This window comes from Diadema antillarum, unplaced genomic scaffold, assembly GCF_040938485.1.
Source record: "Diadema antillarum isolate AM-2024a unplaced genomic scaffold, OU_Dant_1.0 scf00000089, whole genome shotgun sequence".
In the NCBI taxonomy this organism is placed as follows: Eukaryota; Metazoa; Echinodermata; class Echinoidea; order Diadematoida; family Diadematidae; genus Diadema; species Diadema antillarum.
The window spans coordinates 961,558-976,548 of NW_027270978.1; the positions used below are offsets into that span (position 1 = coordinate 961,558).

A 14,991-nucleotide genomic window follows, 5' to 3' on the forward strand; every position below is an offset into this window, starting at 1 on the left:
ATTCTTTTGATTTAGGAATGTTAGAATTCATGAGACAAATTCAAGAACCAAATATCATTTCGATTTGAAATAACATTTCAAATTTCTACCATTTTTGCTAACATTGTGTCTTAAATGGCATTTGAATTTGGAATTGACAAAAGATTCCCCATTTTCTCCATTATTTTTTACTTTACAAAGACATTAGGCTTAGACCATGGGATGATATAAATGTGCAAATCAATTTGTGTTTCTTATTGTGTTGAGTTGCCCTTTGTTCTCATTATGGAAAAGCACATACGCATGATTGACTTGCTCATTTTTGCAATTTTTACTTTTGTGTCTTGGAAGAGAAAAACGAGTGTGTTCACTCATGCGTAAAATTTCCTTCTTTTTTTTTTTAACTGACCTACCAGGTTGATAGCCAATTAAATTGCTTTTAACATGGTATATAAAACATGAATATTTAGCCAAATATACTATGAGAAATATGAACCTGAAAAAGTGTTTACTTTCTTCTTTGTTTAGTGTATATGAAACTAATAAAGGTATTATAATACATTTAATCATATACGTCAAAACTTAAGTTTCGAAGAATATTTCTATTTTCATCGGAGCTCTTACCATGTGTCTTTGATAGACAGAGATAAAGATGTGCAGCGTCCCCTATGAGCATGACGTATGAATAGCACATTTCCTGAATGCGCACACAATGCGCACTGCGCGACACATCAAACAACATGGGAAACATCCCGAGCGCGCGGTCGTCATGGAGATTAAGGACGTAAAAGTAATGATCAAGCACTGATGGCCTGCATGTGCATGGCGTATGGCTTGTCATCATTCGGCGTCTAAGATATGACATAGATATTTTACAAGCCCCTCGGATATTTTAGTGATATCTGAAGGAATCAAGAGTTTGCTGAGTGCCTATTGAGAGACCCGATTCCAGAGATTATAAGGCAATGGGCCGTCCACAATCCACCAATAATAGCAATATGATGGGTGTCGGAGAGGACTTTTGGAGCTCGGCGGAAGAGTTTTGTTCATGTGAGGACATTGAGGATTACCGCCACGTCGGCCGCACTGACGAGCCTGTGGCAGCCAGTGTAAACAGGGTAACTGTAAGTAGAATATTAAAAGAGTGTGAGCAAGTTTCCTTATTCCGAAGATTCGTTAATACGAAACGGAATAAAGTTTATTATTCCATAGGTTTGTAATTCCGCAAACGAAATGTGGCTCGTTATTCGGAAGATGTTTAAAAGAAAAAGTTTTGCTATGGCAAGGGTTCATTTATCGGAAAACGAAATAAGGTTTATAATTCTAATGGCTCTTTACTGCGCACCTTCTTTTAATTTTCAGATTGACATGCCCTATTTCAATTTTGGATTTAGGCCTATACGAATCTTCGGAATAACGGACCTTATTTCATTTTCGGACTAATGAACCTTGGAATAAGAATAAGGCTAATTCGTCCCTATAGTATAATTCCCAACGAACAGGGCAAGCAGAAGTCATTGGAACTCAAATGGGGAGTGGAGTTAGAGTGTAGATGGTAAATATTTTCATCAAATTGCTTTGACGGTTGAGTACCAATCTCGTATGCTTTCTTTTTATGACACATCTTGGATTGACAAAATGGCCATACGCGGGTACTTGACATTGGGTTGAAATAATCACTGAGTTTTATCATAGATCCAATCAGACCGCCAAGAAAATGAATAAGAAAGATAGATGATTAATAAAAGAATAATCAACTTTTTTTTTTCATTCCAAAATAGACCAATAAATCCATCTATCAGAAGATTATTTTGAAAACTATTGATATATTTTGCCTTAAGCTACCTTCTCTCTCTTTCTCTCGTTAACTCTCATAGAATTCTCACTCTTCGGACGACCAAAGTAAGCAGTTATCACGTTCTTCCAGCAGCAAATTATCACCGAGTAATGATGCCGCCAAAGATTATGAAAGGAGTGCAGAAAGTAATTTTCGATCAACCTCATTAGAACCATCCTGGACAAATAATGACCAAAGCGCCGCCAAGGAAAGAGGAACATCTGTGCCGAAGTATCAACCCGGATCTTCAGATACTGGGGAGACTACTTGTTGGAAGAGAGGGTCCAGTGTGAAATATGCGGAGGATGATTCCCGAGCGAACGAAAGCGAAGTCCAGCAACCAGTTGCTCATGGTAGAAGGAATTTTGTAACACCAGAACCCAGGAGGGACATCGGTGACGGAGCTACTTCTGAGATTGATTCCTGGCTAATCAAATCGCGAGGTCGGGCTACCGGCGATCCTCATGAGGGATCTAACAAATATGAGACAAACAACGACGCAAAGGTATTTGACAGTTTTGGACGCGATACTCGAGAAGACGCCAGCTTGACTATGAAGTCTCGGCCGCCTATGACTTGCCAAGGTCGCATGCCTGGCTCAGGCAGGATGGGAAATGCACAAGAAGACGACAATGTCGGCATCAGGGAAGTTGATGGATCTTCGCTAAATGAGTCCAAGGACCATAGTCATTTGAGGCAACTTCGTGGTACGGGCAGGATGCCAAACAGAGCACCTCTGGACGAGGGAGCTGCAGAACGAAGCAGGAACTGTCGAGTTCCAGGTGCAGAGGAAAGGAAATCGAATACTTGTTGCTGCGAGCATTCGCTGTCTCCTGAATATCGATTCCCCAGCGAAAGGAAAGTCGGAAGAATGCAAAGTTCTGCTGCTGGTCACAACAGGACAATCAGGCTTGCAGTGAATGACTGCACCATTGATGGAGGCATAGCCACAGATCGCTGGAGACGCGTAGGAAAAGAGTTCATTGAACACGAAGGACGCCCCCAGGCACCAACAGGTGAAGTCGCTGTCGACAGCGAAGTCGTGTTGAGCCGGACTTCTCAGGCAGAAACACTGCAGCTGTTCAACAAAATGTGGTCACAAGGCAAGTTCTGCGACGTCACTTTCAAAGTTGGAAGTCAGAAATTTCATGCGCACCAGGTCCTCCTAGCTGCCAACAGCGAATATTTTGAGCGGATGTTTCTCGCCGTTTCTTCGAGCGCCGAAATTCAGCCAATCATTGTTGAAATCGAAAACATGTCCCCGCAGGTATTTCAGGAAGTACTTCGTTTCATCTACACCTCACACATCGAGGTCAGCTTTAGCGGTATTGTCGAGCTCCTACGAGCTTCACTGGCTCTATCCGTGGAATCACTCACCTACGCCATCCGGAGATATTTGTGGAGTTGCTGGAAGAAAGAGTGCATCAACGCGTTCTGCGTGACCCACGCGACAGGTATGGATGAACTCAATGCCGTAATTCTGGAGCACATCCGAAATGAATTTCTCGATATTGCCAAGTGTCTACAATTTGCGTTATGCCCTGGAAAGTTCGCGGTCAGGATTCTAGCAGACGACAGACTATGTGTCCACTCGGAGGTCGATGTTCTACGCGCTGCACTTCTCTGGATCTCCCACCATGCCTCTGATACAACCTCAAACCTGACGATGCTCCGGCACGTCCGATTTCACTGCATCTCGGTAGAGTCGGTTGACGATCTGCTGGAAGAGATGACATCTGCTCTGCTGTGTGAAACTATAAAGCGCTTCATAGTGGATGCTCGGAGATGCTCTTCTGGTCTTACACCAGCTAATCTCCGTTTCAATCCACCAGTTACCCGGCGACATATCGCAACGGTGGTAGCTCGCTGCTGCGTACCGGAATATACAGGAACGACAACATCAAACGCAGGAGATTCGACAAAGAGAGTAAGTTCTAGAAACGTTTCGGGTAAATATTTGGATATTTGTGTGAATCCCACAATCTGATATTGCATGTGCTACAGAAACGTCATCCGATAATACAAATACTTGCTGAATTTATTTACGAAATGTATAAATACCAACAAAGACTAATATTGTAGGCCCTATATACATATATATTTGAGTGTTCTCGTCAGAGTCATCGTGGCGGGATGCGAGCGCATTTCACGGGGCAGATCAACATACCGATTCATTCCGCCTTTCTTTTGCCGTCCAATAAAACTGATCAGGAAAGCAAAAAATAAGCATAGCTTTACTTTTGTCATTATAAAGGACAAAATGTTCGGTGCTATTTTCTTTGCAGCAACAACCTGAGATATCGCCACATTGTTATCAACCACCGTCATCCGTCAGAGGAGGACATTTTCCTCCAACAGCCTCCCGCACCAAGGAGCAAAGGAGCAATCATCCGGCAAGCCTGCATAGCAACAGACTTCCACGAGTAATTTCATCGCGCAGTTCTCCCTTTTCACTGACTGGAGGAAGTTATCAGCATCCAGCAGAAGCGGGGCGAGTCCAGCGTCCAGCGAAAGCGATGTTGCCGGGTGGAAGGAAGACCATGGCGAGAGCAGCAGCTCAGTTTCCGTCAGACCACGGAGCTGATATGGAATATCTGCCAGTACCTTTCTTGGATCAGTGTCATTCGACTGAGTTCAGAGAGCCATCTGCCACTAAATGGTCCTCGTCGACACAGACGAGATATCGCCAGATGTCATCTGTTGGCGACGAATGCCTAATCCGTGTGGGTGGACTCCCAAGGAACGGATACTATGATCAAGGAAGGAGCATAGAAGTTTTCGAGGACGGGACACTGGCGGACTGGACGGCGCTCGGGAGACTGCCAATCGCGATCGATCACCATGCTGTCTGCGTTATACAGGACTCCATCTACGTTTCGGGTAAGATTACTTTAGTACCTCATACAAAACTTGGGGCTTTATAAGCTGTCGTCATTACATACAGGCTCTACTTCTTCTTCTTTAGTTTCTGTCATTTTGTTAACACTTTTCAGTACCTGTCAGCCATACTTTGATTTCCTTGACTTTGTGAACGAAAATAAACATTGCCGTTGTTGTTCTTTCGTCGAGAAAGATTATGTTACATTAATGTAATACTGTATTTGTATACGCTTCAGGCATAGTGACGAAGGCATCTAATTTCAGTCGTAAACATTTACATCAGTGCTACCTGAGACAATAATCGAGGCACATGATCTACATGACCTTATTGAGGTGATTAATGTGATGTCAGTTGTTACAAATTAAGGTCATTACAAGTTTTGCTCAACAATTCGTTGATCGATCGCCTTATATCGATTGGCTCACTGCAGCTGCAAATTATATTTTGTGTTTTCTTGTTGATATAAGGAATCCAGAACATGACATCTATTTGGAAAAAACAAACAAACAAAAAACCTCATGACTGCTCTTACTTTGCTGAAGTACAATTATAACATTTATAGAGATCTTTGTCTTCATCACATTACGTTATTTTTCTGACCTTCATGTCGGTAACATTGAAGTATAGGGGTGTACATTTTGCGCTATTAACCAACCCTGTTGCAAATAACACTATTTATATGCAGGAGGACACATATTAAACTTGACAAGGGCGCAAGGTGATTTAGCACCCTGTCGGCTGTTTCACAAATATGACGTCAAAGATGACAAATGGCGTCGGTTGTGTGACGTGGGCACGGCTCGATCATACCACAATATGGTGGCACTCTTTGGACAGCTCTACGTTATCGGTGGACAAGACGTCAATGGAGTGTAAGATTTTGTTTGTTTGTTTGTCTTTCATTAAAAATACCGTTGACATGGCAACGCATTTATGCAATACTGACGAAAAAAAGTGTCTTGCACATCTACCCATGATAGCGGTCACATATGCCAAATTCGGGGTCAATAGCTCAAAAATGAGGGAGTTTATAGTTCGATCCACAAGATTTTGCAGCGGACCGACCGCCCGCGCCAACCGACCTCAGAGTGACTCCTATATACCTCCATACATGTGTAGGTGGGGGTATAATGATCAAAGAAAATGGGATTCCTCTGGGATACGAGCCAGAGACCTCCGGATGTGACTAGACCGGCGCTCAATACCGAGGGAGCCATGGAAAGCCCTAGAACGGTGTCCGTCCCAGAAAAACCCTAAATTGTCAATGTTGGTATGGTCAGAAGCTCATACATAAACTTAACATGAACCCGAAAGATAGAAATCAACTTGTTTTTTAGCAGTTTAATTACATTACAATCTTCGTCGCACATTTCAAGCTGGCAAATCGTCATCAGCGTCCCAAGTTATCAGAGGCATGTTTGTTAAGCCCATAAAAATTACAATATCGCCACACTTATGGGTCATACTAGACTCGTAAGTGAAATGAATAAAAAAAAGTAATTATTCAATTCAATTCAATTCAATTCAATTTTATTTCCATTTCCATTGAATAAATAAAAAACAAAGAAATGTATATATATACAATACAATAATTATGATTGCGTGAGTTGAAAAGATGCCGACATATTTCCATATTTAACGGTGTTGTCCGGAAATAAGGTGAGAAATGTAGCTATTGTTTACGTGTATCTCTTTTCTAACAATGTTATTGTGTGTAGGCCTATATAGCCGTATCGGTAAGGAATTCTAGTAGCAGTAAGCAAGTTTATGACCCCAGGCAGTTAAACTTAAGCCTCGATATTTCGAACACTGACTTTCTTCGGGTAGTGAATACTACCCCATAAATGCTTTTGGTCGTTGTCGTGAAGAGGAGGTCGTGCATACACGCGGCGACACACATGCAGTGCATTACATAAATAGGGCACGATCTTAAATGTACCATACATGGGTGAGAAATGCCTAATTGCCCGAAGTGACAACATAAGGGTACTTAATTACCGTTATGACCGATCATAAATCCTGTTATAGATACACTATTTACTATCTGTAGTATACGTATGTGTATAAACAAGAAACGAAAGAAAAGCTTAATGAATTACCGTCAAACAACTTTTCATCGCACCAAATTTTTCGCGCCAAATTTTCGACACATCAGACGTATTCTTCAGGGTTCTGAAACGCTGGAGAAGAAGTGTGACTATTGTAAGAGTTGTTGGACAGTAATTAATTTCTTCTTTTCATCTTTTGTTCAGACTGCAACCACAACGGGGACTGAATTTCTCATTATGGATGTGGATAAGATATTCATTTGTACAGTATATCTATCTACTGACTAACTGTATTTATTTTGGAATGTATGTGTGAATGTGTATGTGATTGTATACACTGCACGAAGACACGACTCCAAGTGTGCCAATGCAATGTTAAAGGGAACCCAAACCCAAAGAGATATATAAAGAAAATGTAAAGGGAATTCCACAAAAATTCATTTTGATGAAAATTACTCATTCCATCATTCCCCCTGCTTTCTGAAAGCGGTTAGTCAAGTGCTCTTTCATAATGCTAGACAAGTGAATTTTTGTGGAATTTTCTTAACATATTTTCTTTATATTGTTGTCCACACATACGTCATAATCTCTAGTAGTCTCCTCATCCAGCAGTTCCAACACCAAAACTTTTAAAATTCATAACTTATGCATCGATTGTCCGATTTTCCTTAAACTTTCACTGATGTGTTCTACTAATGTTGCTGCTTCCACATTGGTCTTTGGGCTTTGGTTTCCCTTTAAAAGCATAATTTACCATTTGCAGATTAAACACAAACCCAGCCTTAGTGCTTTAAAGTAGTTCTAAAATGTGAGTTAGGGATAGAAACAACCACTGTGAAAATTTGAATCAGTAAAATCCATGTTAAGTATTGTTGAATATACAAAATGTGAACATAGTTATGATAAAGATGTTTCCAGACTAAACCATCTACAGTTGGTTTGTTGAGAAAAAATACTGACATCTCCTTACATTTTAGGCTTTATTGCAAACATTTTATATGGCAGGGTGTTTTGTGGTACAACAGACCTACACATATGCATGAAAGGCGATATCTTGAACATTTTTCAAATCACTGCTCCCAAAGGTAAACTGGACCTTTACGTTGAAATAGAGTCCCTATTTCTAGACAAAGCGAAAGATCGACTTTGACGGTAATGTTTTATTAGGAGGTCCATACATGCATCCGCAAGATGGGGGGTTTTCCCTTGTCAAGACAAAGAGGCAAATTATTACCACAAAACACATACATTCAAAAGACAACGTACTACCTGTGCAAGAGGATCTCAAGAAGAAAGTGTACCAGCATTAGTGTCTTCACTTAAGAGAGAGAGAGAAGAGTACACGGCGCGAAATAGCGGACGTATCGGCATTGCGTGGAGCGAAGTGAAATGTGCGGGTAGACCAAAGAGATTACTATATCTCTTTGGGGTAGGCCGATATAAGGCTGCGTTCACATAGAAGTATACTATTCGGGTGTTCGGGCTCGTTTTTCGAGGGCACGCGAATAGCTTGAATCGAACGATGGGATTTCCTCACACCGGTTCACATAAGAGGGCACTATTCGAAAGTACGAATAGCTGCGAAAAGTATAGCAAAGTGGTAATCGAGCTTGTTCGATTTTCTTGCAGCGTATACCGTCTCTCGTTTATGAAATAATGACGCTTTTGGTCTGGATTTGTCCTTTAGCAAAAATAAGCATGTAGACTGACATTGTGATGCAGTTTAGAAATTGTTAATAAGATTTGCTGGGATGTAGGAGGAAGAAATCCTCACTGCATGGGATGGTGAGTTGACGGTGCGGGTGATGGTGTATTCGGTGCCCGAATAGCGAATAGCGAATACCGAATACCGAATACTTCTATGTGAACGCAGCCTTAAGTGCGCGTAGTGTAATGTAGGCGTGCAAAGAACTGAAAGAAGATGCCTATTATTCTGCTCTTGATAAGAAAACCCTTAAATTCCTCGATTTTAGAGCTCATTTCCTATGAAAACATCAATGTAGAGGCGAAGATTATGGCAGTTATTTGAAATGGACCTTGTTTTATTTGTGAGTTTCAGACAATGTTTGTTTATGCAGAAAATGCCTGCACTTTCGATATGTCTCTCATCTTTCCTTAATCTTAACTGCAGAAAGGCATTGCATTTTGCTGGAAAGAGTTTTTTCCCCTAGAAGTCATTTGATACCTTCCTCTTCATTCTTTGTTTCGAACATAAACAAACAAACAAACAAACAAATCCACCCATACACAGCTCTCTGTCGACTGTTGAAAGGTACTCGCCGTACACCAACAGCTGGCGCTACGTCGCTCCGCTGAGTTTCCCCCGTTTCGCAGCGGCAGCTGCCGTGTTTCACTATCGGATGTGGATAGCAGGGGGCGCCACAAACCACGTGACATTCACCACGGGCGTCGAGGCGCCACACATCGACTGTACCGAAGGAGCGCACATTCATCCGACTGCCGTCGTGGAATTCTACTCGGCTCACGATGACAGGTTCGGACGAAAACTATTTCAAAAGGTTGTTGATATTCATCACAACCAACAACAGAATTTGCATGCTACATTTCGCATGCGCAAACGAAGGTGACATTGAGGAAGCAAGCATAATTATGCTTGTTTGATTTTTGGCGGCGATTTTTCTTCCGGCCGTTTGATATCATAATTTAAAATTGGTCCTCCTGAAATTGTGTCTTCACCATGAGACCGGGGATCTATAAGGTTTATGATCGGATCTTATCAATTTAGTATTGTAGCAACATTCCATGCGTTATGCATTCAAGCACTGGGGAGTAGCCTAACACTGAAAGACACAACAGATGGGCACTTGCTGGATATTGTACGAAGTAATTGTAAAGTCATTTTAACTCATTCTTTCTGTCGTCCCCGTCAACCCCTTTCTCTTCCTCATTTTTTTTCTCTCTCTCCTCTCTCCCGTCTAAATTCATCAATTGTACATTGATAATCATAGTGATGATCAGATAATTACGTGATTATATAATCATCCAATTTTATAATGATATATAATAGATGATTATTATTATCTATCATTCAACTGGACGCTGGGGCTGGACGAGAATGTCCGATATGCCAGTTTCATTCTTTCTGTCGTCCCCGTCCCCTCCCCCTCTCTCTATCCTTTCCCTCATTTATGTTCATCTATAATGTAATTTTATGATAATTACCGGTATTTTATTATGCAATTATATAATTATACAATTATATGATTATATAATCGTATAATAGATGATGAAATAGATGATGATTATTATTATTCATCAAATAGCTGGACGAGAATGTCCGATCTGCCAGTCCCGCGATGGCACGCCTGTCTGGTAAGGACCAACAATCAACTCTACATAGTTGGCGGTTATAGCAACACGACTCTTCATCCTTCGTCGTCTCAGTCAGGCGCGTTGTCGACCATTGACGTCTACAACGACGCGGTCGACCGCTGGGAAACAGTGACGACGACTGAAGAAGGAAATTACACCAACAACACCGTCAGTATAGGTAAGTTCTCATCGGCAAACCTTGTCCACTTCTTTTCGATAAAGAGTGGCGTATAATACATCATCAGCTTGTATGGAATAGAAATTCGGACTGCGGAAATTTCCTGGGAATATCTAATATCTTGTAAGACCAATGTTCGTTACACGTAAATTAGTTTCTATGATGTATTATCGATTCCACACGGCAAAATCCTGACATACTCATTTCCATTGTGTATCAATTTTTGTTTTGTTTGACTGACGGGATACATACGATGTATAGTTGGTAAGATCTCTCTTGCTGTGTTTTACTGCAGGTAACAAAATAATCATCGTCGGAAACGTGAATCCCATTTCTGGAGCCCCCAACACCATCATCAGAAGCTTCGACGCGTCCAATTCCCGTTGGGACAAACGGGACTGTCCCGCATCCCAAGCCCGCGTCGGCCACGCCTGCTGCGTTATTCCCGCGTCTTACATACACCGCGTTTCGCTCGTCACGTAAACAGACGGTGCGATCCAGTCGAGAGGAACTGTACTACCGATAATGGGCTGAATCTTTCGGCTTTCTTCCTGTCCATGCGTTCATGGTATTTGAACCTTGTGCACATCGACGCTACCGACGTTTGCAGCAAGAAGTACCGAGTCAGCGAATGGCTGTCATACTTTCATTCAATTTCTGAAGTCCTCATACAAACAAAAATGCTCCGAGTGCAGTTGCTATAGAGATCACTGTTTTGATCAACTACTGTACAGGGGAATAAAAAAGAAAAAAGAAAACGACCGCTTCAAAAATAACAATAAAGAAATCACGGCTATGTGAATCATGCAACACAGTCGCATCTTCCAGAAATTCAATCTTTCGAATTCTTATACAGAAGATGAATGAAAGATTGCACTGATCATGGATAAAAAAAAAATGTAGTGTACCGTGCCATGATTGTCTCCATATTAATTCATATAAACTTGACACAATTAGCTGGAGATACAGTAAAATCAGTTCACTGTATGTACTAAATCTCTACCATACCGAATGCAGGATATTTTCATCTGTTCACTGTCCCCACTATTGCTAGAGACTCAGAAAAAGGTTCGAGGAATCCTGTCTAGATGCATTTTGATCCCAAGCTCTTCTAATGGTCGAATGCAAAGGGAAACAAAGTACACGTAACAGTACATGTACCTGCATAGACATGCATTTGTACATGTATACGTGAGGAGTCGCAAACTTTGAGAATTGAATAGAAAGTGGCGGGAAGATATCACACATCACCTCCAATAATATGCAAACATTTCTCCTCTTTTTTTTTTCTACCCCCTCCCCCTTTGCTCCACTGCACAATGCGGACAAGAAACAAACGAATGAGACACTAAATTACACACTGAACAAAACAAACAAACAAACAAACAAACAACAACAACAACTACTACTACAACAGCAACAACAAAGAGCTGAAGTGATGTTAAAGGGGATTTAATTTTCGGCAAACAAAAGAGGGATCATTATAACTTTTGTCTCAAGCAAATGTCATAACAACCCCTCAAGATCATTCCATACCTCAGACAATTATTATTATTATTATTATTATTATTATTATTATTATTATTATTATTATTATTATTATTATTATTATTATTATTTATTCGGCTTTCAATCACAAATATCATACGATAAGCTCAAGGTTTTACTACAAAATGTACTAATAAACCCTCACAGTAAGAAAGAATGTAAAAAAGATACTTAAATGTATATACTGAAATCATTTTTAAGAATATATTGTTAAAGACTGACAACAGACAACATATTCAAGAGAAGAAAATATTTTATTAGTGTCCCTTTTGTACCACAGACCATTTAAAAACTATCTACAATGTTCAGAAATACAAAATGGCTATGTATTGCACAGCACGCTTCGCACAACGCGATTCACACAATACAGACTTCCTTACCTGCACTGCACTGTGACAGCAAAAAGGAATATACACATCATCTCAACTAGTTAATCGGAAAGACTTAACACATTAGTCAATTAGCGTTCAGTAAATCAAATTATTTGCTAGTACGTTTTTTTTTCTTTTAAGAGGTATAAACTTCCTCAATACAATTTATATCTACCATTCTGTCAAGGAGCCAATAATGGTATCTGTTCACACAATGTAACTGCACACCAGCAAATAAATTAATTGTCATGAAAGTTATGACCACGCCCAAATAGTACTGACTGAATAATGTGAACAGCACTCTTTGATTTCCAAGTATACGAACCAACATTCCACCTCTCCAGTTGTTGTTTTTTTCAGCAAAAAACACAAACAAAAATACTTCAAAAAGAAAAGTACAGATATTCAAACATGGATGAAAACAAGGTCTCTCGACATAGTACTTGCCAATGCTTCAAACTAATGCGAGAATGGGACAACAACTTGGTTTATCAATAAAAATGTGATATTTGGCATACTATTCAGTACAATTTGTTTATCACATGTGTGTAAGTGTGTTTGCATACTTTTACAAAGTACTTGGTTAATGCATCTCCCCACATTTACAAAGAATTGTGAACATGCACACAAAATTAAGAAAACGACATAAAAATATTCAGTGTAAACACACATGATATCAAGTCATGTCCAATGTGATGGCAAAATTACTTTATTATTCCAACACCAGCAGCTTGTGGGAAGAACACATCAAATTCATGTATTTATAGTCTTTGGAATCAATGTCTTTCTGTCAAATAAAAGTATAATATGAAAGAACTACGTGATAAAACTCCTCATCCCTGAAGTACCGGTATAAAAACATGTCCAGCGTCTCTCGAGCTCTACTGTTAAAGTAAGAGATCGGGTTCTTTATGGCAGCAACCACTCCAACATGGAAAAAAAAAAAGAAGAAGAAAAACAATAAATGAAATAAAAAATGGCTAAGATGAGATCCCAAATCACACCACACCTACTACATGTACCCTTATCTTCTCCAACGAGGATAATTGGAAGTTATTGCTCTATTCTAATCGCCGTTTCATGAAGCTGTCAATGAAAGTACATTTTATATCTTTTCATATTTATTTTCATTCTTATGACAAAATGGATCTTTTCATATTCATTTTCATTCTTATGACAAAATGGATCTGATACAAAATACTGATCTGATGTTAGACCACAGTGAGTGTAATTGGGCAAGGAAATGATCAGCTATGACGATGATAATAATATATTGCACATTAGCCCAGGTTGATACTGCTGGAAATTAAGTGAACATTACAGAATATGTTATTCTCGAGCAAGAATACACCATGCTCTATCAAATGAGCTGAAGCCTAGTAATGGCTGCAATGCTCCAAACACATTTTTTAACCCGATAAGGATGAGTCCCGAGTACACTCGAGCAAGTGTCTATGGGAAATGCGTATAATAGCAAAATCAGCCCATCCTCAACGGATTAAGTAGAAATGCATAATCTGCCATAGAGATGCTTTGCTATAAATGACTTCTTTTTTTTACACTTCAAGTCAAGTAGTCCTAATCTTTATCCAAGTAATGACAGCTGATTGGATGTGAGTGGAATGTTGCCATAGTAACTGGGTAGCACTGGCAGAGAATGAGTTGGTATATGACTTGCTGAATCTGCACGGTGCATCGATCCACAAAATTCAACGTTCTTTGCCTGTATACACACTGAAAGCGTTAAAGATAGCCACCCCTACAGGCAGACATTCGTATGGAGCACTTCCAAAAGAAAGCGCATTGCAACGAAAGACGAAAAAATTAGTACATATAGCTTTCCAGAGAAAGTTCACATATTTCAGAAATGTGGAATAAGTCACACAATTTCCATGATGAAATCCCTACCTTCAAATCACCTTAAAAATCATAGCCTTCTAGTATCTTCCCCTTGTAACCAAATACCCATGTCACAACCTAAATGGACATAGGGTGGTAGATTATACAGCATAAAAAAAAGCAACATTTACATTCGAGTTGGTTTTCAACTTCAGTAGATTCAGAGGAGTCACAAGAGATTCAGTCGTGACCTTTATACAACTTTCAAAGAAACTTAAAACATAACCTACAGAAGAGAGGAATTTTGAGAGCAGCGAAAGTTCTAGTGAGGTCGTACAGAATGTGAAAACACTTCAATGATCTTAATGTTGCCAATTAGACGCAAGAAAATGTCCAATGGAAAGTTATCAGTAGAAGTGTTGTAGCCACAAGTATGACAATCACCAACATACTGCCCCTTGGTGGCTCCAGACATGTTTCACAGCCTAATTGTAAACTCATAATAAGGTAGTCAGTAGCATCAATCTTCATACCAGCTAAACATTTCTTAAAGTCTTGTAACTTTCTGCTGTTTATTTTCCATTAGTGTCTATGATATTGTTTCTACACAATAGCTACACAACACAAACTCCTCAAAGACTTGGGTTTCTCAGAACCTGTAATTGTGTACATGTCTAGCTAAACTGGACTGTATATGGGCAGGGATGCCAACAGCATTGCAGTATTCCGAGGGCTGAAAAAGCACATTTTTGATGGATAAACAATACTTTTTAATACCTTTCCTGCAATGGATGTGTGTAGTCACACAATATGCGAAAACAGTATTTTCCATGAAACCTGCAGTATTTTTGGCAAAAAACAAACAAACAAACTGATAGGCCAACAAATTTTTGAAAAAAGCAAACAAACAACAAAGCAAAACTGGTAGGCCTACAAAAAATGCAAAAGTTGGCATCTCTGTGCACATATACATGGAG

General features: G+C 39.9%; 1 protein-coding gene across 1 annotated transcript; it reads left to right on the forward strand.

Moving 5' to 3' along the window:
- The first annotated feature begins 5,513 nt into the window (after positions 1–5,513).
- On the forward strand, positions 5,514–10,739 carry LOC139718119 (kelch-like protein 36). Its single transcript, XM_071629603.1, has 4 exons — positions 5,514–5,569; positions 8,997–9,239; positions 10,030–10,256; positions 10,552–10,739. Exons 1-4 carry the CDS (start codon positions 5,514–5,516, stop codon positions 10,737–10,739), a joined length of 714 nt encoding a protein of 237 aa, XP_071485704.1.
- The last annotated feature ends 4,252 nt before the right edge of the window (positions 10,740–14,991 follow it).

Coding starts and splice junctions, on each gene's coding strand:
- LOC139718119 (XM_071629603.1), top strand. CDS start 5,514: ATGGTGGCACTCTTTGGACAGCTCTACGTTATCGGTGGACAAGACGTC. Junction 9,240..10,029: donor TACTCGGCTCACGATGACAG/GTTCGGACGAAA, acceptor TTCATCAAATAG/CTGGACGAGAATGTCCGATC. Junction 10,257..10,551: donor CAACAACACCGTCAGTATAG/GTAAGTTCTCAT, acceptor GTTTTACTGCAG/GTAACAAAATAATCATCGTC.